We start from the raw sequence: 26,138 nt of genomic DNA, 5'->3' as shown, positions 1-26,138 counted from the left end.
CACACATTCTCCCTCTCCCCACCACCCCGGTTTTCCCCCCTCCTCTCTATTCCCCCTCTGTGATTCAGCACCCCTCTGCCACTCCATCTGCCCCCATCTCCCGCTACATCCCACTCACATTCAGCAAGCTGCACACTGAGCGAGGCTGTACCACAACATCTGCTGCACAGCTCTGTCCACCCTCACGGCCGCTGACCCCACCTCCAGCAACAGAGGGAGAAAATGAGGGGTGGTATTGAGTCAGCCCCCTCCACCCCCACTGACTTTTAGAAATAAGCCATCAGCAGGAGAGAGGTGCACCTAAGATTTGCCATCTCTGGATAAAAGCAGATAGCTGAAATATCCACGTCGCCAGCACCTAAAAGGGTTATGGAGCTCTGGTGATGCTTCGGGGCCTTTCTACAGGATGGCTACACAACATCTATTCCATAGACACTCAGACACCACGGTCAGGAGCCTAGTATAAGAACCTGAATGGAAGAGAATCCTCTGCTAAGAGTTCCTGTCAACTCCAGACTTCTGCCTCTGGAAGCTGTTCCTTCCTTTTGTCCACACGTCGGCCTTTTTTCCCCAGCATGCTAGATGCTGTGCATAGGAAGGAGCACCTGGCTCATGCCCACACTGAAGAGGTGACCCGTTGACTGACCACCATTGCCATCAATACCTAGCCCAGCACTGGAGGGGATGTAATTGGGTAGAAGCATGTGATTGGTAGTAACAGACACAGCAGGCCGCACGGTGAATGTACTTTCATTCTTGTCTTCTGGTCAGGAATTCTCTGAATTCTTGCCTTTGGAAAGAATCTCATTGTTTCATTAAACTCTTCCTCTGGGCTGAACCAAAGTGTGCCCCACTTCCTCAACAACACGACTACAATATCTCCCTTCCCCTTCGGACAGGGCTTGCATCCACCCAGGAAACCAGTCCTCCAGGCAGTGACTCTGGGGAGATGCTGAGGCACTGCAACGACAAGTGCCTAGCATGGGCCTGATTCCTCCATTGCAGGACACAATCTATCCATTCCCAGTGATTTCCATGAAGCTATTCATCCCGAAGTAGAACAGGGCTCTACATATAAGGGGGTGACAAGGGGACAGAGGGAGATTGAGTCCCTGTGAGAAGCCAACTATTTAGCTTTTAAAATCCAAGTGTCACCCTGAAACAGAAATGAAGCCAGACTGCAGAATGATAAGACCCTTGAGGTATGACTCTACCACTGCACTTTGCTGGATAAAACCTGGCAGATCTACTCATGCATACGTATCAGTTTTTCTCCGTCATCTAAATGCAGAGGGATGCCCCCTTCGTTCATTTGGCAGAGGCCTGCCTTTCTGGGGCAGAGTGACTCTAGGTGGTCCAGGCTTGTCTGCGAGTCCAGAGCCACGTACAATTAAAGACCAATGTGCTGGACTGTGGTACCTCCTGGCTAGATTGTCTGCACTTATTCCCCTGGATGAATATTTAAAGGATGCACATACACAGAGACATACGAGCAAGAGAATCACCACAATGGCTTTTGCCATGGGATTATCACAGTCCCAAACTTTGCTCTAACTAGGACAGCTCTTAGGGGACTCAAACAGCACAGGAGGCTGAATATTTGAAAGTCAGGAGCAGCTCATGACTGCAACTCCAGAGAGATTACAGAAACAGCTCGTTTGGCTGGTGGACAGCAAACACATATTGCTGATCTGCGTGAACAAGACAGAATTGAAGCACAACAATCCATCTACTGAAAGGCTCCCCACTCCAGCCCATCTGCAGCTCTCCTGCTGACCAGGTAAGAGACAAAGGCAATATTAGCACATCCCAGCCTTGCCAACACAGACAAACCAGTTTTATCACCTTCACTATTAGGTCACATGACCAGACACGACCCAGAACAATGGGGACCAACATTCGTATTTGGATTGTAAGCCAAAAATGGACTGCTACCACCTCTCCCTTTGGGCTCGTTAATCATAGACCTTATCAGACTTATTAACTAACCATCATGAGCACGTGACATGATTACAAAAGCCTGTATGTTTTTTAAAAGCATATGTATTTTAATTACATACACATGCTTTATGTGTACATATGTACATGCTTATTACACACACAAAGCCAGATATGTGGAGCTGACATCTGTATGATAAATGAACTTATCATGTGCCTAGGACTGCCTCAACTGGTTTTTACACCAGTGCATTGCTCCAGGGACATATTCTAACATTCCAGGATGGGCAAGATTCAGCCAAAAGCTACTGACAGCTTTTGTTGACAGGAAAGGACATACTTTAAATTCAATATTTCATGTTTCCACAGAGCTAGCCAAAGGAGCTTTGTACAACTAGAGAGGGGAGTTTCCCAGGATTCTCAGTTCCCCCCAGAACCCTGCACTTGCTTCCAGCCCCGGAGGAGCCTGAGATAATAGACTTTAAAGTTGTGACAGGGCGGGAGCAGGAAGCCAAGGGCTCGAAGTGGGGACCTATGAACCTTCACAGCACAAGATTCAGGTCCCAAGGGGGAACCAGGTCCCGGACACGCAGGTAATGGCACTCCAGAACTTTCAGGAACCATGCCCTCAACGGATGGGCAAAGACCAATCTGCCTTGGAACGGAGAGTGGAATGCCAAAATGGCCACCGGGTGTACCTTGACCAAAGATAGCGACAGGCCTTGGAACTTAATATGCAGCAAATAGTCCAGGATGCCTTGCAGTGGGGCCTCTTCTGCATGAATATGATGATCCGAGGCCCAACGCATGAACTACTTCCACTTCGCCATGTCGGTGGCCCTGGTGGAGGGTTTCCTGCTACCCTGCAGAACCTGCTGGACACCAGTGGAACACCGCCATTCGTCCCCACTCTGCCACGCAGCAGCCAGGCTGTCAAATGCAGCGCCACCAGGTTCCAATGCAGCAGAGGTGGCTGCCAGTCAAAGAGGCAGCTGCAGCGGGGTGGCTGCCAAAAGACTCAGCAGTGTGTCGAACCAGTGTTGACAAGGCCATGCTGGGGCTATGAGGATGATTGTTGCTGTGTCTTGCTTAAAGTTGAGCAGGACCCTGTGGATTAATGGAATCAATAGGAAGGCATAAAGCAGCGCATCCGAGAGGGAGCCCTTGTCCCTGCCCTGAGAGAACACAATGCGTGGCACTTTCTGTTCTGCCGGGACGCAAACAGGTCCACCTGGGGAGCCCCCACCTGCGGAAGATTAGGCTGACCAGTTCCAGATGGAGCGACCATTCATGGTGAGACGAGAAGGTCCTGCTGAGGCGAACTGCCAGGATGTTCTTGGTTCCGGGCAGATGGGTGGCTACCAGATGAACGGCATGCCGCACACAGAAGTCCCAGAGGCTGAGCGCTTCCCGACAAAGGGCTGAAGACCTGGTGCCACCCTGCCTGTTGATGTAATCCATCACAGCGGTACTGTCTGTGAGGACTTGCACTATCTTAAGTTTCAGGTGCAGCAAAAAGACCTGTCAGGCCAGGCGAACTGCTTTGAGCTTGCTGATGTTGATATGAAGGGTGAGATCATTAAGGAGCTAGCAGCCCTGGGTGTTGAACTCACCCAGATGGGCTCCCCAGCCCAGATCCGACACGTCCGAGACCAGGGTCTGCGACGGAGATGGGATCGCGAAGGGGACTCCCTGCAGCACCAACCTGGGATCCCGCCACCAATCCAGAGACAGGAAGATGTGTTTCAGCACTGTGACCACTTGGTCCAAGGGGTGCCTGCTGGGGGTATAGACCAAGGCTAGCCACACTTGCAGAGGCTGCAGATGAAGATGGGCACAGCTGAAGTATGTGCATGCGGCCATTTGGCCCATCAGTCACAAGCACATGTGGGCTGTCATGAGCGGATGGCTCTTTATGTGGGAGCTTAAACTTGACATGGCCTGAAAACGCACTTCCAGAAGGAAGACCCTGGCCCGCATGGAGTCGAGGACCACTCCGATTAATCGTATGCATTGAACTGGCATTAACAAGAACTTTTCTTTGTTTATTAACAGGCCCAGGTCGCTGCAGGTGGATCCCACCAGAACGAGGCTCCTGTGCACCTGCCCCAGAGACCTGCCCTTGATAAGCCAGTCGTCGACTGGACTCCTTGATGTTTCAGTTAAGCCGCTACCAGCACCACTCGTTTTGTGAAAACCCTGGGGGCTGAAGACTCGTAACAGCAAGTTGGGCCAATGCAGAGACCAAGAATGTGGTGACCCAGGGCTCTGTCTTGGCTCTGGAGACCAGTGGCACTCACTTGTCTTATGCAAGGCCTTGCCGATGGGCTTGCCATCTCGGGGACCCATAGCCCTGCATGGTGCCATCTGCAGCAGGGGTGCTCTCTGCTCTCCTGGTGCCAGGAGCTGGGAGAGTGTCGACTGTGCCGTCGGATTGGGCCCTTTACTGCTCCCCAGAGTCGGTGGTGGGTCCTTTCAGGGGGAGGAACTCCCCAGAACCGAGCCCTTCTGCAGGTCCAGAGTGGGCATAAGGCCTGCACAGGGTCCTTTGCCTGGAGCCCCCTAGTCGGGCTTGCTTGATGCCATCTTCTTAAGTTTCTTCTTCGGCACCAGCAACGTGGATCAGTGCCGGGAGGAACCTGGTGCCGGAGGTGCACTCCGCATTGAAGTAGAAGCGCTAGGTAACACTAGGAGCCACATCATGCCACTCCGGTTCTGAAGCTGGGAGCAGGCAGTCTCCATCAGGAGGGCCCTGAGACATATGTCGCGCTCCCTCTGAGTCCGAGGATGAAAGTTTTTACAGATGCGACAGTGCTCCTTTATGTGGGATTCCCCGAGACAGCTCAGAAAACTATCATGTGGGTCACTAACAGGCACAGGCCTGTTACGTGTAGCACAGCTTCAAACCTGGGGACCCGGGCATGCCCCGCTGGGGCAACATCCCACTGGGACACTATCTAACAAACACTTAACAGCTACTTAACAACTAACAAACAAGGGTTAAACTATTTACAGCTAGAAGTGCATGGCTGAGACAGAAGAAAAACCGCTGGCCACTTCCAAAGCAAGGGAAAAAGGCACTCCAACTGACCACCATGGGTGGTAAAAAGGAACTGAGAGGGCGTAGGGCTGGCAGCACCCCAAACAGTGCCACAGCCGGCCCTAGAGATGCCGCTAAGGCAAAAGTCTCCGACATCCGCACACATGGGCGCGCACAAACCTAGAATGGAATCAAAATGAGCAAGCACTTAAACAAGAACAACTTTATCTGCAGAGAGCCAATTCATAGCATCATAGAATATCAGGGTTGGAAGGGACCTCAGGAGGTCATCTAGTCCAACCCCCTGCTCAAAGCAGGACCAATTCCCAGTTAAATCATCCCAGCCAGGGCTTTGTCAAGCCTGACCTTAAAAACCTCTAAGGAAGGGGATTCCACCACCTCCCTAGGTAACGCATTCCAGTGTTTCACCACCCTCCTAGTGAAAAAGTTTTTCCTAATATCCAACCTAAACCTCCCCCACTGCAACTTGAGACCATTACTCCTCGTTCTGTCATCTGGTACCATTGAGAACAGTCTAGATCCATCCTCTTTGGAACCCCCTTTCAGGTAGTTGAAAGCAGTTATCAAATCCCCCCTCATTCTTCTCTTCCGCAGACTAAATAATCCCCGTTCCGTCAGCCTCTCCTCATAAATCATGTGCTCCAGCATCCTAATCATTTTTGTTGACCTTCGCTGGACTCTCTCCAATTTATCCACATCCTTCTTGAAGTGTGGGGCCCAAAACTGGATACAGTACTCCAGATGAGGCCTCACCAATGCCGAATAAAGGGGAATGATCACATCTCTCGATCTGCTGGCAATGCTCCTACTTATACAGCCCAAAATGCCGTTAACCTTCTTGGTAACAAGGGCACACTGTTGACTCATAACCAGCTTCTCGTCCACTGTAACCCCTAGGTCTTTTCTGCAGAACTGCTGCCTAGCCACTCGGTCCCTAGTTTGTAGCGGTGCATGGGATTCTTCCGTCCTAAGTGCAGGACTCTGCACTTGTCCTTGTTGAACCTCATAAGATTTCTTTTGGCCCAATCCTCTAATTTGTGTAGGTCCCACTGTACCCTATCCCTATCTTCCAGTGTGTCTACCACTCCTCCCAGTTTAGTGTCATCCACAAACTTGATGAGGGTGCAATCCACGCCATCCTCAGATCATTAATGAAGATATTGAACAAAACCGGCCCCAGGACCAACCCTTGGGGCATGCCGCTTGATACCAACTAGCCCTGGAGCCATTGGTCACTACCCATTGAGCCCGATGATCTAGCCAGCTTTCTATCCACCTTATAGTCCAGTCATCCAGCCCATACTTCTTTAACTTGCTGGCAAGAATACTGTGGGAGACCATATCAAAAGTTTTGCTAAAGTCCAGGAACAACACGTCCACTGCTTTCCCCTCATCCACAGAACCAGTTATCTCATCATAGAAGGCAATTAGGTTAGTCAGGCATGACTTGCCCTTGGTGAATCCATGCTGACTGTTCCTGATCACTTTCCTCTCCTCTAAGTGCTTCACAATTGATTCTTTGAGGACCTGCTCCATGATTTTTCCAGGGACTGAGGTGAGGCTGACTGGCCTGTAATTCCCCGGATCCTCCTCCTTCCCTTTTTTAAAGATGGGCATTACATTAACCTTTTTCCAGTTGACCGGGACCTACCCCAATCACCATGACTTTTCAAAGATAATGGCAAATGGCTCTGCAATCACATCAGCCAGCTCCTTTAGCACACTCGGATGCAGTGCATCCGGCCCCATGGACTTGTGCTCGTCCAGCTTTTCTAAATAGTCCTGAACCACTTCTTTCTCCGCAGAGGGCTGGTCACCACCTCCCCATACTGTGCTGCCCAGTGCAGTAGTCTGGGAGCTGACCTTGTTCGTGAAGACAGAGGCAAAAAAAGCATTGAGTACATAGCCTTTTCCACATCCTCTGTCACGAGGTTGCCTCCCTCATTCAGTAAGGGGCCCACACTTTCCTTGACCTTCTTCTTGTTGCTAACATACCTGAAGAAACCCTTCTTGTTACTCTTAACATCCCTTGCTAGCTGCAACTCCAAGGGTGATTTGGCCTTCCTGATTTCGCTCCTGCATGCCTGAGCAATATTTTCATACTCCTCCTCAGTCATCTGTCCAATCTTCCACTTCTTGTAAGCTTCTTTTTTATGTTTAAGATCAGCAAGGATTTCACAATTCCACCTTTCTGAGTCTGAATGGATGTGCCTGGAAACTCACTCACCACAACCATTGTATCTTCCAACAGAAAGCAAAACCTACGTTCAGAGATGTACTCCCAGAAGCGCACAGAGATCCAATACTCCCATTTGTTCTCGTTTGGCATGAAGCACGAGGACAAGCCTCTGTAGGATAAAGCCCTGCTTCTGTTTTCTCCCCCATGTAACACTCACCTGAAAGGAACGACATGATTTATATCATGTCAGAGGGAAGCTGCTTAACAACTTGCTATTGCTCTCAGCAATCTGGCCGAGAGCTCCCCGTGTGTCAGCGGCGGGAAGAGAGAGAATACTGAAGGAATAAATGGCCCTAACTCACCTTTCTACAAGGTACGTACTTCCCCGCTCCTCAGGGTCTGGATTCACAGACTCCACAGAAATTGGAACCAGGTTCTTGAGGGCAGCAATATCATGGGCCATGACGCAGACCCAAGCTTCACCATAGCTAGACACACTTCACCACTGCAAAGGAAAAAGAAGGAAACAGCCCCCTTAGCAAGAAAAAGTCAGCATGTGCAGGTCTTCAGCACGTGGCCAAGAACCTCCCACTGACACACCCTGTCACGTCTCTTCTTGGAATGCCCCCTGTAGCACTCAGCCCTTGCCTGCCAGGGGCCTGAAAGGGCAGAACTGCATGCAACGAAACAGGGAGAAACAGGACCAAGAATACTGGGAATATTTATCCAAACCTACCACCCCACAATAAATGCTCCCTTCTCTATTTCCATATAAAGCAAGGAGCCGCCCATGCTCTGAGGCTCAGCAGCTTCAAGTTTGCATACATGAGTATGCTACTGTAGAGATATATACAATCCTTCAAGCTAGGTGTTTGCTTGTTACCTGTGGAGAATATGCAGAGATAGCACTGGATACAAGACATTTATAGATGAGTGTCAATCACCCTCATAAACTAATGAATTACAGTAAATTAACTGTGTGTAGGACAGTAGGATTGGAAAGACATCTACATGTACATTCAGATTCCTTTCTGTCCTGCCTCTTGTGGACCTCATTTGTTCTTTAAACTGACTGTAATAGGTCTACATGACTTGACACACCGCACCCACAGTGCATACACTTTGTCATTATTAGGCTTTGAAAGATTCGATTTTTATCAGTACATAAATGTTGATTTTACCATACACACAAACTGACGAAAAAATATTTCCACCGATAATTGCTTAAAAATTGCTTTTAAAACTGCTTTAAAATAAACATCGATGTTATCAGTCAAAATGAAAAAAATAAAAAATGAATTCTCCCAAGCCTACTCATTGCAACAGTATTCATGTGTACACTGGCAGAAGGCTAGCACATTAGACATGAAACAAAGGGGAAACCTGAATCCCAAAAGCTACAGTACTGCCACTTGAACAATAGGAGAAAGGAAAACATCTTATCTGTTAATTTATTTCCCCCCTCCCTATTCCCTGAAGTAACATCTCTCTCATATCCCTGCCCACACTCTCATGCCACTCCAACAAAACAGAATTAACTCAGGACAGATTATTAACGCTTGTGCAAAAATCAAACAGAACGTACACACACAATGAAACCCAGAACCTTTTATTGAAATTTCTAAAAACCAATAGTTGTTTTTTAGTCAAATAGATGTCTGCAACAGGGATATAATTCTCTACTGGAATAATTCTGTAGAATTGAAAAGAAGTTATAGAAAGATTAGATTTTTTTTAAAAATTCTGTAAGAGAAGCACCAGCCATTAGCAGAACTCTTTTCATTACACATAAGGGCCAGCATCTTTTTACTCTTCTGTGCCTAATCCTGGGCACGCTTTAACTGCAGTAGCAGCCCCATGTACAGAGGCAGAACTTGGCTCTGTGAGTTTACTTATTGTTACACAGTTTGGGGAAGAACTCATCTGGCGGTAACTGGCCTGGATGAGATGTTCTACCCACTATCCAAAGCAGACTTCTGAACTACCTCTAACCCACACAGAGAAAGACAATCCATTGAGAGTGAACTGATAAATTGCTTACCCTATTGGGAAAAGAAATTAACAGAATAGAAGTCTCTTTCATAGCTATATCTGCCAATCTGTCACTAATGGAAAGCAATCAGGTATGAACTGTGGGATACAGTAATAAAAACAGTAAGACCACCACAAGGGAGTCAGGAGAGCATGACGTCAGGAGAGAAATGTGACTTATGCCTCCAGCAGAAGTAACTGCTTCTCAAAGAAACAAGGAACAAGCTCTTCAAGGAATATAACCAGGCAATACTGTGATGGGCCCTCAGTTTGGAATGCCCTACTGCTGAAAGATGCTGAATCTGGAGAGACTCTACATGCTTCACACATGCACTGAAGATCTTGCAAATCCCCTCCATCGAAATAGATTTTTTTTTTGGGTCTATTATGCTCTGCCTCAGTTTATGAGGCATGTGCATCAGGCCCTGCTTTGCCTGTGAAGGAATATCCTTCTCTGATAGCTCAGGGATTTCTATCCTTTGGAAAGGACAAAGGGAGATTGTACACTGGCTCCGAAGAACTGCAAGTATCTGCAGGATTAAACTGGGAAGAGAATTTCCACTTTACAAGGCCAAATGGAAGGTAGGAATCTCTGAGGCCTCTACACCAAACATTTCTTTTCTAAGATTTCCCACCAGCAGTTGCAACAGTGAGAGCGCTACACAAAGCACCAGCATTTTGGCCACTGTGTCATCTAACCCTGCACACTGTGCACATTAGGTGATATATTGGTTAAAAATTCCAGTGGCTATCATTTCTATAGTACTGCTCCAACCACTGCTATCCCTGCTGGAGTCACACCAGTGGTGAATCAGGGAGTTCTAGGACAAAAAGGCTAGCATAGACAAAGCCTTTGCTCCATATGGGATAACAGCTGTAACTACAGGCATCCATCATTACCACAAGATCAAGGCAGTGTTTCATGGAATTGCTTCTTCTGCCATATCACAATATTGTTCTCTTCATCTTCACGGCTTTCTTCTCCAAGTGCTTCACCTTCAGCTGTCTGCTTCCACATCAAAGCATGCACAATGTCATTCTACTGCCTGTTTCTGTTGTCTCTTACCAAACTGTAGCTCTCTAAGAGGAGGTTGTATGTCTTTTAGCACTACTGGAATATAGACTATTGAAGGACAGCTGGGAAGGAACTCTCTAATTCCAGTGTGACTGTTCTGTAAACTCCAGCATCTGACCAAGGCCAATATGTACATTCCTTGAAGACCCACAACAGAGTCGGTGACCTACAATACAAATGACACATTTGCCCCATTAGGGCTTGGCACAAGTGCCACCAAAAGTTGTCTGGATTGCTCAGTCAGCCATGCTTTCTCTGCCAGAATCTATTCTTAGTTTATTTTAGCCAGGACTTCTCTGTAGCACTTTTGTGAATGCACAGGATGAAAGAGAAATACATTTCTTGCAAACACTCCATTATCTTCTTTCCCACTCTGACTATGGGTTTGGGTTAGAGAACCTTTTCTGTTGCTCGAAACACATTCTTCACAAAGGTTCAGCCAAATAGTTTCCTCTGGAAAACTGCAGAAGACAGAACTGTCTTTAGGTCTCCACCTGCTAACTGCAGTAACAGCACCCCTTTCTTTCCATTAGTGATTTAGAAGTCACAGACCTGGCCAAATATTTCAGACTCAGGTCAATATATCTAACAGGGAGAAAAATGCCAGGGAAATATTATTCATCATACAGCTAATAGGACCATCCTTAAGGGCTGGACAAATTTTTCAGAACACTACCCAGGCAGTAACTGCTTGGATAAATCAAGTGGAAGAAACTGAAGTGTGCAGAGTAGCTGTTTATGCTTTGTAATTTACCATAAAAGTGACCTGCAAAGGAAGAAAAATTGGATGTATGCCCGTTTGGGGCTTTTTCAACTACCTATTATTAATACCCAGAAGGCTGGAAAGAGTTAATACAGGAGCAGGCAAACTTTTTGGCCTGAGGGCCGCATCGGGTTTTGGAAATTCTATGGAGGGCCAGTTAGAGGAGGGGGTCGTGGTCCAGCCCCCACCTCCTATCCCCCCCGGACTCCTGCCCCATCCAACCCCCCCTGTTCCCTGATGGCCCCCCCCAGGAACCCTGCCCCATCCAACCACCCCTTCTCCCTGTCCCCGACTGCCCCCCTGGGACCCCTGCCTCCATTCAACCCCCTGTTCCTGCCCCGACCCCTATCCACACCCCCATCCTCTGACCACCACCCTGAACTCCCCTGCCCTCTATCCAACCCCCCCCCCCCCAGCTCCCTGCCCCCTTACCGCGCTACCTGGAGCACTGGTGGCTGCCGCCACCACGCAGCACAGAGCACCGGCTCAGGCCGGGCTGCCCCAGGAGCTCACAGCTCTGCCGCTAGAGCATTGCGCCAGCAGCGGAGCAAGCTGAGGCTGCGGGGGAGGGGGGACGGGAGGGGGTGGGACAGGGGCTAGCCTCCCGGGGCAGGAGCTCAGGGGCCAGGTAGGAGGGTCCCGCAGGCCAGATGTGGCCCCCGAGCTGTAGTTTGCCCACCTCTGCTTTAATATGTCCGGAATTACAAGCTCTCTCTTGCCTCGTTTTGCTGGAGGTCCAGAAAAGTGAAGTGGGAGTATTCTGAGCCTGCACATGAAGGACCAGAGCTGGTGGATCTTTCACAAAGAAAGCTTTTCTCCCCACCTGTTTCTCCGGGATTAGAGTTAAAGAGTTTATAAAGAAAAGAGACCACGAAAAGAACAGACAGATTGAGATAACTTCACTCACTCTGGGAAGTGGGTCCCCACATAAGCAGTCCCATTGAAGTCAATGGACTACTTAGGTGAATAACTGCTCATCAATGTGAGTAAGGGGTTTGTAATTTGATCCAAAGAGTTTCAGTTGGTCTGACTAAAAATCCCTTCCTCTCAATAGCTCTGGTTTTAGTCTGTTCTGAGGTCATGAGGTCACAATCTCCCTAGTTCTCCAGCAAAAAATCCAAGAAAAATCAGGCCTGATGTGTCCAGGGTTGAAGATAAGTTTATTTTAAAAAGGGCTTTTCTCCACCAATATTATAAAGAAACAAAAAATTCCTGAACTTCCCGCACCCTTCACCAGGTCACCTGAAAGCAACATATTCAGCTTCCTGTCAGCTTGTTCTCAAGAGAAAAAAGTCCCCTTCTCCAAGACTGTTTAAGTGCCCTACAGATTACCCACTGCAGGTATTTTAGGAGACAATTACATCAGCCTGGGGCTGCTTATTAACATTAGCAGCTTGTCTAAGCTTCTCCACTTTGTGATGACACTCCCAGGCAATTTCTCCCAACTCCTTGATCAGGAGTGTGTACTGACAAGCTTTGAGGAGCTCCTCAAGTGATATTTGTCAAAGGAACAAGTTTCAGATAAGGGGCTGGGGTTGAGGAATGCCTCTCTGGGGCAAAATTGTACTCCCCTCCTATTGTCCCCGAAACCCCGCTCCCTAATCTAACTTCTCAGTCTCACTCCCACAACCTCCTGCCCATAACCTGCCCATAGTGATGTACATCACAACCAGGGATTGCCCAACCCCCCTCCTCCCCCCCCAGTTTTGTGAACTAGTCACATGCAGTGATTGTTTGGAAATTTGAATTGAAATTGAAACATTAATACACACTTTAAAAGCATATAAAGTGTACGATAAAATTCTTGTATCTGAAAAAGTATAATAGATTTGAAGTCTGAACATAGACTAGCTTCCTTATACAGCTTCTGTTTTTATGACCAAGTCAGTGCATTCACTTCGGTGATGTTGGCCAACCTAATCATTTCAAATTTTGATTTGTAAGCAAAGTCTAAATGAGCTCTCCCTGACAGCTAGTGATGAGCTGGGGGCTGGGGGGAAAGGCTTCAGGACCAGACTGTATTTACATTCACACCTAATCTACCTAGGTATCCAGCACACAGAGCTGTGTTGCCCAAGTGATAGATTTTGGCTGGGGTTGGGTTACAAATCACTTGAATGCGAGGGGGGAAGGGGGGATGAAGATGAAATGTTGTTATTCTTATTGTATGAGTAAAAGGCAGTAGAACTGTACTTAGCCTCTGCTGATTGAGAATATCAAGAGAGAGGGTGGGAACAGGTGTTTTTCTTGATGGTCTGCCTGAGTCACAAATATTATTTGATCTGCCCCTCTCCTCTGTTTAAAGACAGAGCTGATTAGTCTCCATAGATAGTCTTTTGTTTTGTTAGGTGATCACTACAGCTGAAATCACTGATAATCAGGTGTAAGTGCTTAGACCTGCTGTGGGATAGTGTTTCTGTGGAAGACACGCCCCAGTCTGCACTAGCAGCTAGGTTCCCCCACTGAGACCTCAGCTGAAATCATAGAGCTGGGTGGAACCTCAAGAGACCAACTCGCAGAGGTCACAGTGGTAGGTGGCAGCAGAAGATAAAATGGCACAGGGCCATTGGCAACAGATCGATGGAGTGAACAGTGGCACAATGAACAACAGGGGTCAGAGTGAACAGTGAGCAGCTGGAGGAACGAGCATGGTACCTTCTTGCCCCCGACCTGGGAGGTGAACTCATGTGAAAGCACCTCTGAACTCTGAGTCTCCACTGACCAAGGACAAAACCGGTGAGTGTTAATGAGGCTGTTAAGAATGCTGGAGAAACAACACAGTTCATGCGAACAAACATGGCTGTGGCATCATACTTTCTATTTAGGCAAGAGATATCACACACTACAAACTGGAGGCCAATGTTAAGGGCATTGTCACTTGTTCATCCTGAAGTTGAACACTTGTTCCAAACAAGACCAGCAAATGCTCACTATCTTTCTGCAAGAAACTCAACTGACTGGCTAGACGCATATGGTGCAACAGTGAAAGACTCAACAGTTGAAAAAGTGAAGACCTCTCTCACCACATTCAAAAAATTTGCCTACATGGATGATGAATGCACCGATGCAAATGGGCATCAGGTTTTAAGTCATTGTGTACATTATCTTGATGTCAGTGGTAGGCCAGTAGATGCATTTCTAGATATTCAAGTTATAGAAGACACATCGGCTGCATCTGTGACAACCCACATCTTAGAAGAGTTAAATGCTTTTCAATTGGACCCCAAACAGATGGCTGCTTGTGCATTTGATGGAGCTGCAAACTTCTCTGGAAGACATGGTGGAGTACAAGCTTTGCTCAGAGAAAAGTGTAACCCTAATCTCTCCTATACACACTGCAGAGGCCATCTACTCCAACTAGATCTAGTACAAGCTGCAGACTCTTCAAAAGACATTTAAAAAGCTATAAATTTAATGTCTTCATTATATTCTTTTTTCAGCAAGAGTCCAAAAAGACTGAGTATCTTGGAAAGTATAGAAGATACACTGGGACTGAAGTTCAAATTAGTCCAACCTGGGAAAACCCTCTGGCTTTCTCATGAGCGATCCCTGGCTGTTGTCTTAAAATTATTCCACCCATTATTACTGACTTTGGAAAGTATCTACCAAGATGGGATGGATCTAAGTAGTGAGGCTGGTGGATTACTTTTGCTACTACATTCAGAGAAGACTATTGCCATTCTTTCTCTTGTAAGTCTACTGTTGAACCCACTTGAGTCATTAAACAATGCCATCCAGGCAACTGCTGCAACAGTAGTAGATCTTTGTCCAGCAATAGAAGCTACATTTGGATCAATCAGACAGCTATCCATTGAAAAAGTACTGGAAGAAGCAAAGACTTCAGTCCAGAAGTTGACTAATGAAGGCATTTATATTGAATCCTTAAGTGAAGAGGACAAGAAGTGTTTGTTAAGACAACTGAAAAAGTACACAGACTTGATTCTTAAAAATCTACAACAGCGACTTCTAGATTCTACTCAACCTCTCCGTAGCTTTTACACATCCTTGTCCTATAAAACACTGACAGTTGAGTGGAGTGAGGCACTACCAGCAATGGGGCTGCCATGTGCTCAGGACAGAATAGAGAATTTGAACACAGAGTGGAATATCATATGACGAATGAATGAAGATTTGACTTCAACTTCTTTTTTATCATCACTAGTGGCTCGACCTGATCTTTATGCTATGTTTCCTAGGATGAAAGAAGTAGGAATTCATCTCTTGCTACTCCCAGACACAAAAGCTACAGCTGAATGTTCTTTTTCATCATTGAATAGAATTTTGTGTTCTGAAAGAAGTCACCTTCTGCCTGATCATGTGAATGAAATAATGAACATATCAACTGAAGGAATGGAAGTACCGGACACATGAGAAGCCACCAAAGATGAACGCGTTGCATTCAAGAAGTTCATTAACAGAGTTGTGCAAAAATTATAACAAGAAACCAAGAAGAATGTAGATGTAGTGCTTCATAGAAGTAGCCAACTTTAAGTTGTGTAATGATTTTAAAACATGAGTTAAATCTAATAAAATGGTTATAAAACATTTTTCAGTTTTGACTATGGTGCCATACAGCCCACCTTCACCCTCACACAGTCTCACCCATCATCGGCCCTGAATGCACCCCACCTCCCACCCCCGTAAATTTGAACACCCCCCCCTAATTTCAATTCCTGGGAAAAACACTGATCACAGCAGTGTTTGCGCTCCTTCCTCTGAAGCATCAGGGATGGCCACATCTGCAGATGGGGCATTATGAGGGGTGGGTAGGCTTTGAGGGGGCACTGAGTGTTCTCTCTCTCACGTGCTTGGCTGACTCATTCTTGCTTACATGCTCAGGATTAGCAGTGACCTTCGAGGGTTTTCGTCTTCCTCTTCAGCATGTGGGTGCAGGTCACCTGCCAGGATTAACTGGGTTTATCTGGCTTAATAATTTTGCTGCTATTGCGGGGGCCTCAAATACTGGTGCACATCGGTCCCTCCTATTCTCTGCCTGTGACACATAATAGTCAAGTCTCCTGTGGACTGCGGAGATTTGTCCTAATTTTGGTTGTTGGGTTCAGTGTGTGGGTGCTGCGTAGTGTTGGTAGCCTATGATATGTAGATGGTCAGACTGGAGGGCCGGTGACCCCTCCAGGCCTTCAACTCTGTAACTCTGAGGGTGGCGGCTACCACCTCCTCCCTCAGCCTCTCCTCTAGCTTTTAAATCCTGCCAGTCATCCACCCATCTAACCAGCCAGGTGAGCACAGTTCCAGGGAACTGGCCTGGCTGCCAATCCTGATTGGAAGGCAGAAGTTATATAGAGATACAGATTTGGGTATAAACAAACCAAAAGTATTGCTTTGCACTTTTCTAGCATCCTCCACCAGAGGGACTCAAACCACTTTATAAACATTGAGTTCAACCTCATAATACCAATCATCACCACCCAGCTCTTCATGCCCATCGTTATGGTATCTGTGCACAGATGTAGTCAGAACTATTATACCAGTTTTAGGAGAGCCTGTCAGTTCCCAGCTCTGTCACCTGAGTTCCTTTCCCAATCAGACAAAAAACAACAACAACAACAAATCCAAACCCAAAAACAACACATATTTTACTCTGTAAGCCTTCCTCAATCACTGGGACACTCAAATTGACTTCTTGCTCAGAGGAAGAGGAGCTACACCTTGATTTCTACACATAGCATTTAAGCAATAAACTGGGCAGATGCTTCTTCCCCACTAATACCAGTAACACATTTCAGCACTTCCAGAGAAACACCAGATGTAGGTCTGTTGTGAAATATTCCAGACACAGCACTCAGAGCTATCGTTTCCACTGGTGCTGGAGTCAAGACAGATAGAACAATTTTGTGCCACTCACCTCCCCTACTTCACATCTCAGACACATGGATCTTGTAGATTTGAGGACTCACCTTGTGAATCAAAAATCCCATGTTATCTGTTGTTCCACCAACAGAAAGCAAGAGGGACATTTCCCTCAATGAACGTTGAGATGCAACATGTCATTAGTGCACCAACAGCTCTTGGAAGGAGATAATTTTATCTGCCCTTATAGACTGTCACTTCACCAAGCCGTTCAATCGGACAATAAACGCTGGTGGGACAAGAGCCAGAATTCAAATTCACGCTAACCTCTTCCCCGAAACCCACAACAAATGTCACAATAGTTCTGTCTACAGCAACAATCTGTGTTGAAGTGCTCATACAGTCCCATGCTAAAGGGACACTCCTGTCCATTGGTTCCTGCTCAGCTCCTTGTCAGAATGCCCATAGATCTGGGTCAGCACTACAAGTCAGGGGCTTTTTCCATTAATTCAGATGTCCATACACTCTTGAAAATGTGTGCACGAGGACAATGCATCCTTGAAGAAATGCAATTGTAATGGGGAGCCTGTGTCTTCATCTCCTCCTAGTGGCTGCTTAACATGAAGAGGTTAGAGTCTAGTACAGCTGTGACCTAACAATTACTTCAACTGTCGAAGCTGATGCTTTTAGCACTAATGGCAAGAAGTTCAAACCCCACCGATCGCCCAGTCAGGGTCAGTTATACAAATTCTCAAGTTAGGGGATATTTTCCACTGGATATGGCCTGGTCACCACTTTGAATCACTCATAACCTTGTTAATTTTTATCCAATTTCTTTTAAATTTGGTCAATGAAAATTATGTGTGTGCAAGAGTCAAACTTAAACTAGCCATTTTGAGTTCTCTGTGTGAAAACATATGGCCTTTAAAAAAAAAAGTAGGGAAAGTGTGTATCAGGACAAACAGCTCATAAATGACCACAGGAATTGTCTTCAAAGAAAAAACATATTCTCCTTTGGCCAGAGACCAAATATGGATAATCTGAGTCCCAGGTGAGAATTTTTTGTATGTGGTTTTGTATTAATCCCCAAAACCATTTTATAGACTTATCTACAGTGTTTGCCACGCAATCAACACTATCACAGGAGGAGGTGATGAAAGATATTCATTTGCTGCTACAGCATTCAACTGAAAACTTACAAATAAGGCAACATAAAAGGAGTAGCCCAAACTATTGCAATGGTCCTGTCTCAGAACGTCTGGCAGAAATTGGCAAGGGGCAGAACTTTCCATCCGAGATTTGAGACAGACAGATCTGAACTGCATTAATGGCTATCTGTGTAGAGCAGAGGGTCACATGTGGTCCACAGAGAGTTGGCTGACTACATGGTGCTGATTCTCCTCCACAGCTAGACATTGAAATTTTCCCTACTCTCATTTATCCATGTAAGCCACTGATGTAGTTGCCACGGGGATGCTATACAGTTGCATATAGGAGGGACAATGACAAAGGGCAGAGCAAGTGGAGTCAGGCAATGACAAATGGGAGAGGAGGTGGGGCCATGTGCTCACAGTTGGGAAAGGGGTGATGCTAGAAAATGGGGAATGGATGGGGAGACATCCATGAGAATGTATTTCAAGATGATGTGATCCACACTGCAAAGAATATGGAGCTGCTCTGTTACAATTTATGAACACTGTATGTGACCTGGTAATTAGGATGCTTATTACATGCATACACTAGTTTAGTTTAATAGCAGGCCATTAGAAAAACAAGGAAGAAGAAAAGACAATGGGTCCAGACTAGATACCTCAGGGGGGATTGAGAAGCATTCCTGAGCTATTATCTGGGAAGATTCCACCTACCTCCTTGGCTCCAGCCAAGTTACACAGCTTGTTTGGTCTGCGCTGGGAACCAACAGATCAAAAGGACAATGAACAGTTTAAAGTCTCCTCTGTCCAGAGAGGAGGTAGTTGTTTGGGAGCTGTTGGCAGGGAACAGACTGACACACACACAGAAAGAGACACCTGCTTGAGGTCTTAAGAAGCCAGACCTTCCTAGACTTCCTATACAAGGTGGGGGGAGGTGGGCGTAGGTAAAAATGAGACATGGGTATAGAACTTTTGATTTAAAAACCCATTTCGCTTACGTTGTCCTTTGTTCCTACCATTAAAGTTGCACACTTCTTTGATTTGAGAAGCTTGCTTTGAATCACTGTATTTACCCCTGGTCACAAGCTGGGAAAGGGAAAAAACCACACGTACCCGAGCCGTGTTAGACACATAGGGGTAATAAGCAGGGCAATTCACTGAGGGCTCTAACCCAGGGCCCTGTCCATGGTCCATGAGTGGGAGAAGCACAGGTACCTGCCCCAGGACAGGTGAAGGTGAAAGGCCTGAGACCTGAGGGGATGCACTCAGAGGTCAGAGAGGGGCAGCTAGCTCTGTAACTGTGACATACACTTTAAAGTTGGAGAACCGCTGGTTTGTAGAGGACGCATCCCGTTAGAGGTGAACTGATCATTAATGGCTGGGAGAGAGAATCTCTATTAGCTATCAGTAGCGGCAGCACTGATATCCTCAGCCAGATCTTGGTCTACTAGAGACTGACATCACACAATCCATGCAAAATATTTTAATAAGATTGACAGAACTCAGTAAATGTCCCTTCCCTCCCCATCAATCCCTGTCATGACACTAAAAAGCAAGATGTCCTAATTTCACTCCCAGAGAAAAGGAAAGAGGAACGTTGAGACGGAGAACACACTTTGCATTCCACCAGGCTCCAGTGCACATGCATACCGCAGCAGGAGCTGTCCCTGATCCACTCACCTGCAGGCCCGCCTACATTGCAGATGTAGCGATGTCCTCTGCAGAACAGCACAAGTCCCAGCTCACCCTGCCTGGAATGAGCCACGGAAGAGAAGAAAGAGACACAGCGAGGTGGGTAGTGGCATGGGGAGAAGAATCATAGAATCATAGAATATCAGGGTTGGAAGGGACCTCAGGACCTAGTCCAACCCCCTGCTCAAAGAGTTAGGAGTAAGCATAGTTAGCCTACAATACAGAGCCAGGAGGAAACCCAGAGCCAGGGACATGTCTGGAACAGTCTTCAGGTCAGGGCCCAGCCTTGTATGTCGAAATGCAAAGAGAAGGGAGGGAATTCTGGTCCCACCAGAGGAGTCATTCAGAGCCTCAATGTGAAGTTCAGGAATAAGTGAAGCAAAAGCTCCCCAAACTCCCCAGTCATCAGCATCTCTGCAGGACTAAGAGAAGCAGCGCAGGGAGGAATTAAATTAATAGCTCATGGGAAGGGGTGTTCCCTCCTCCTACACAGGGAGCAGTTCAGTTTATGCCACTTCTAGTTGTCAGCCATGGTGATGTGCCCTCCGCGTCTACAAGAGGGGGTTTACAGCTTACTCTGACTCCTCGGCACACGGACAACAGAGCTGGGCAATGGGTACATGGAATGAACATCAACATCAGCAAGTAGAACAAGGGAAGATCACTGATAATGCCTATTTGAACAAGTTGAAAATCATCCATTTTCAGTTGCTCCCTCTATATGTAATGCATCCCAACAGGAACACACATGTATTTCAGAGTTCATTCAAACTTCAGCGTGTGCTCCATTCTCAGCAGCGCTTGCTGGAACAAGGAGCGCGATGGAAGGAAAGAGAAGAGACATGGAAGCTTCCTCCTGGAAAACACACGCATGCAACCTTAACAGGTCAGCTCCCCATTTGGTTGTACGTTCAAAATAAAATAGCTAGTCTTTCAGTATGGGACAATTTTTATTTTTAATTATTTTCCTGCACCCTCTGTGGCAGGTGATGGAGAAGAAAGAAAAATTTGTATTTTTTTTATGTATGGTGATTATTAATAATGGCTGCAATGGAGCCTACAGGCCATAATTGAGACCTGGGACCCGTGTGCTAAGCATTGGACATACACATCAGAAGACCCTGCCCTGAAGAGCTATCCTTTAAATGGATGAACAAAGGGTGGGAGACAAACTAACATCATACCCATTTTACACATAGGGAAGACTTGCCCAAGTCTGGCCAACAAAATCTATGGCAGAGCCAATGATTGAACCCAGGACCTCCAGTCTTATTCTACTGCCTTAACCAAAAGAACATTCATCTCCAAAGATAAGCACCCATCCAGAGCGCTGAGTGTTTCTATTGCAACTTACATTCACAATTATTAATACTCAGCTGAGGACAACAATTAGTTCTCTAACTCAAGAATCTAAAGAGAAAAATTAGACAGCAAACATTTGGGTAACAAAAGCAATTAGTGACAACTGTGCTCTGCCTATGCAGACAGCTGGTCTACACGCAAGACTCCAGTATGTCAGCAAGTAGTTCTCTTGCCCATAGGCAAACAGGATAAAAAAAGCATCAAGAAACTCTTTGTCCACAAACACCACCGGGGTGTACATGAAGCAAGCATTTGGTGCAGCCTCCCTAACGCTCTATTCAACCCTTTTCTGCCAGTGAGGAGCAGCCGCCCCATCACAGTATCTTTGCCAAACCAACAGAACCATCTGCAGGTGGGGCACAAACAATGTGCTTGCATCTATGTGGAGAAGAAGGGATTGCAGTGCCAGAGACTGCAGAGGGAATCCCACACACCTGTGTCTCACCGCCCACCCATACCCTCCTTGCTACCTGAGCAAAGCACAGGTAGGACCAGATCAGTGTCTGCTTTAAAACGTCACTCTGTTTGCAGAGCTAGAGATACTGACAGCACCACTGCTGGCCCCACTTCATCAACACAGCTGTGGAAGAGTCATACGCTGCCTTGACCCAGCAGCCACCACCATCCTAGTATCTTTATTGTTCTGCTAATTTTTCTCTCCATTTCTTGCTTCACCACCATGTTCTGATAAGAGACTGCAGAGCACCAGGAGACAGACACAATTATCTTGTTTTGACTTCCACAGGGAGCGAATCCTCCATGGATTTAACACACCAACGAATAAATGAGATGACAAGACACCAGTTTCACCATCTCACTTATTTGATCATAACCCCACTTTACAGGGCACAGTCTCAGCACAAGGTGCAAAGCTATTGCTTCCCAGCTCTCTTTAGTGCCACCAAGAATTATAGACCTGAAGCCCCATACATCAACTTCAAGATCCACCCTTAAAAACCATCCTTTATTTATCCCTCCTAGGATATGGCATCATCGGTCAAAAGGGAAAAAGCTAGTATGCATTTGCCTAATTGATTACTAAGAATGTTAGTTCTCCAAGGAAGACAAACATAGGGACTACTCAATAAACCTCGCCCCCAGCTCCTGAAAATTTCACCCTTGACAATGACAGCACAATGACAGGTAGTACTCCAGCCCACTGTCCTCAGGATGCAGAAGAGACAGAAGAAGAGAGGAATAAATATCTGTTTCTCTCTTCCTTCAGAGACTGTGGGTCATGCCTGGCTGCTTGCTAAACTGAATATCAGCTTGGGGTGGATAGATTCAGGAAACTCACCTCAGGTTGAGATTAACATGTTAAAAGATAATGGATTTACGAGCCCCAGCTCCATTAAAAAAAGAAGACAAACAAAAAAGAAAGGGGGCAGGCCACAGCAATCATTCTCCCTGAGGCCCAGTTACACCCTGGGAGTAATGAAGTGCAATAAACAGGACTAGCAAAGGTAAATCAACACAGCCTTATGCAATAAACAGCTCTCTAAATGCACATGGCCAAATCTGCTGATAAAAACACCATTAACCCCTCAATTATTAACTTCCTACCTACCAAGTTACATAAAATTTCTTTTTGTCTATGGGCAATAGAAGTGACCCAAGACTGGGAGCGGAAGCAGCCTTCCCGAAGTGAACATCAGGAGAATTACATATGCCTTGCAGCTAGAGACAGACAGTGATCTGATACTCATGGAGCTCTCAATCCAGGGATCAGTTCCACCCACTATGGACCAAGCCAGCTCATTATTATTTGTTTTGTGAAAGCCTCAAAAGGCCAAAGATCAGAGACTCATTGAGCTGCCTCCGGTATACACACAGTAAAGATAATCCCTGCACTAAAACACTTACAATCTAAGTAGGCTCCAGTGAAAGCCAGATCAGACCCTAAAACTATACATTTCACAAATTAATGACAGGTTTCAGAGTAGCAGCCGTGTTAGTCTGTATTCGCAAAAAGAAAAGGAGTACTTGTGGCACCTTAGAGACTAACCAATTTATTTGAGCATAAGCTTTCGTGAGCTACAGCTCCCCTCCAGCCCTCACTGTTCCTCAGACGTTCTTGTCAACTGCTGGAAATGGCCCACCTTGATTATCACTACAAAAGGTCCCCGTCCCCGCACCCCTGCTGGTAATAGCTCACCTTAAGTGATCACTCTCCTTACAGTGTGTATGGTAACACCCATTGTTTCATGTTCTCTATGTATATAAATCTCCCCACTGTATTTTCCACTGAATGCATCCGATGAAGTGAGCTGTAGCTCACGAAAGCTTATGCTCAAATAAATTTGTTAGTCTCTAAGGTGCCACAAGTACTCCTTTTCTTTTTACAAATTAATGAGTTATTTAGCATTGTAAACCAGTAACACTAAAGCACCTCTTCAAAAGAAAGCCCACAGCCATTGCATATGAGAATTATAAAAATGGTATGGCATCAGGAACATAGGACTCGCTATAGAACATGAAAATTAACCCTTTACCTTATATGCTTGTTTTTTGCTTAGCCAGTTTCTAACTCATAACAGAACTTTGCCTCTCACCCTAAGATGGTTAGTTTCCTTAATAACCACGTGTGAGGACTTTATAGCTGGATTCTCACTATTTGACAACTCAGTTCAGGGCCCATGTCTTCTGATCTTGGTCCATTACAGTCCAAGATAGTTCATCTTTAGGACAAGCTGGGAGACCCATCTTTTCTCCCTTGTCCATCAAGAGATGGGTAGGGCTCGGTAGCAGTGTGCATGAGACTCTGGGGAGGTTTCTATGGAGGGGTTTCATTTTAAACTACTCTATCAATGTTGCTGCCATGTTTTTTAATCTTGGGGTTAATGATAAGCGTATTTTATTACTCTATTTTTGAAGAAAGAAAAGGAGTACTTGTGGCACCTTAGAGACTAACCAATTTATTTGAGCAAGTGAGCTGTAGCTCACGAAAACTCATGCTCAAATAAATTGGTTAGTCTCTAAGGTGCCACAAGTCCTCCTTTTCTTTTTGCGAATACAGACTAACACAGCTGTTAATCTGAAACCTATTTTTGAAGAGATTGTCAAGAGATCCCAGAGTTTTGGACAGAGCTTCTGAACTTGCAGTAGTCTGAATATTTAAAACCAAACAAACAGGTTCTCCTTTCCTCACTATTTTGATCCACAGCCTAGAAGAACGCTAACGGATTGGACTGTCTTTTAGATACCTGTCCGGCCTGTTATGGTGCTATCTTTAATATATTTATCCTCACACTCCTGCGAGGCAAGACAGAACTATTATCGCCATTGTATAGATGGGAACTGAGGCACAGAGAGAATGTGGGTATGTCTACATGGCAATAAAAGACCTGTGGCACTGCCATGGCCGACCCGGGTCAGCTGACTCTGGCTCACGGGACTAAAAATTGCTGCATAGATGTTCAGGCTCAGGGTGGAGCCTGGGCTCTGAAAGCCCTCAAGGGGGAGGGAGAGTCTCAAAGCCTGGGCTGCAGCCCAAACACAAATGGCAACACTGTGCAGTCCCGAGCCAGCTGAGACTCAGAGCCACTGGATTTTTAATCATCATGTAGACATACCTTAAGGGACTAGCCCTGGGTCACATAAGGTCTGTGGAAAAGCAGAGAATGGAACCCGGGGGTCTTCCAAAGGCCGAGCTAGAGCCCTAAGCACTGGACCATCCTTCCTTTTCTTTCCAAACACTGTGAAGCCGTGCTAATTTGGCCCTAGCTTACCTCATTATATCTCGAGGACTCATCACTATCCTCTAATGTGCCAAACAATTTGCTACTAACATAAGGTTCACTGATGTGCAATTCCCCAGATTCCCCCAACCATCTTTCTCAAAGACAGGTTTATATTTGCTACCCTCCACTCTAGCAGCGGATTTTAAAGGAGGGATTGTACATTGTACATTTTTGTTAGCAGATCAGCCACTTCATTCATGAATTCCTCCCAAACTCTGGGATGAATACTCTCCGGATTTGGGGACTTGTTACTATTTAAATGTAATAAAAGGTCACAGATCAAATCAAACAAGACAATCAGCCTGAGAGTGGCTAGGTCACTTCCCGAGCCACTGGTAAACAATACAAAAAAATGTGTACGCAGTTCCCTAGGCACCTGTGGGGAGACAAGAAGGCAAGCATGCACTGGCCGCTTGGCCCACTGGAACTCAAGTACAGCACTCTCCACTGTGCTTAAATCCAGGCATGGCATCCAAGCAAACTGAGTCTGGAGGTCTCAATTCAGTCCCTGATATACTTTTGTCTGCCTTTGGAAACTACACCATAGTTCTAGAAAAACTAGCCCTTTTGGGTAAGAAAAACAATAATTATAATTGCAAGGTATGGTGCAGTTCTTAATGGAGGGGCAATGGCAGACGTGGATGAGCAGGATGCAGCCCTGAAATAATAAGGGTTCTTCAGGAAAGGATTGAGGGTCATTGCCAGAAATGTGTATTGGCTCAGAACCAGAGTAGCAGGCCATGCTACTACTCAGGACAGATCTGTGTGTGGGCTCAGAACAGGAAAAGTAGAGAGTGACAGTACATTTTATTTGTATGGCTCCCAGCTAACATTCAAGGAAAATGTAAAATACTCAACACTCCAATTAAGAATGAACCAGTTAAAACCTTTAACATAATAATATTTTAGCAAAGCTTTTCACCATTTTAGCAAAACTTTTCACACCGTCTCCCATGGTATTCTTGCCAGCAAGTTTAAGAAGTATGGGCTGGATGAATGCACTATAAGGTGGACAGAAAGTTGGCTAGATTGTCGGGCTCAACGGGTAATGATCAATGCCTCCATGTCTAATTGGCAGCAGGTATCAAGACGAGTGCCCAAAGGGTCGGTCCTCGGGCCGGTTTTGTTCAATATCTTCATAAATGATCTGGAGGATGGCGTGGACTGCACCCTCAGCAAGTTTGCAGATGATACTAAACTGGGAGGAGAGTTAGATACGCTGGAGGGTAGGGATAGGGTACAGAGGGACCTAGACAAATTAGAGGATTGGGCCAAAAGAAATCTGATGAGGTTCAACAAGGACAAGTGCAGAGTCCTGCACTTAGGACGGAAGAA

General features: G+C 46.1%; 1 protein-coding gene across 1 annotated transcript in view; it reads right to left on the bottom strand.

Moving 5' to 3' along the window:
- LOC140918455 (ankyrin repeat and fibronectin type-III domain-containing protein 1) overlaps window positions 1-26,138 on the bottom strand; it is a 574,998-nt gene that overhangs the window by 471,995 nt on the left and 76,865 nt on the right. The window contains exon 3 of the mRNA XM_073362896.1: window positions 7,541-7,683. Within this exon, the coding sequence (XP_073218997.1) occupies window positions 7,541-7,641 (101 nt within the window). The 5' untranslated portion in view covers window positions 7,642-7,683. The remainder of the gene's footprint in view (window positions 1-7,540; window positions 7,684-26,138) is intronic.

This window comes from Lepidochelys kempii, chromosome 10 (genome assembly GCF_965140285.1).
Source record: "Lepidochelys kempii isolate rLepKem1 chromosome 10, rLepKem1.hap1, whole genome shotgun sequence".
Classification (NCBI taxonomy): Eukaryota; Metazoa; Chordata; order Testudines; family Cheloniidae; genus Lepidochelys; species Lepidochelys kempii.
Note: the sequence above shows the minus strand (reverse complement) of the source record. Positions and strands in the feature narration are given on the sequence as shown.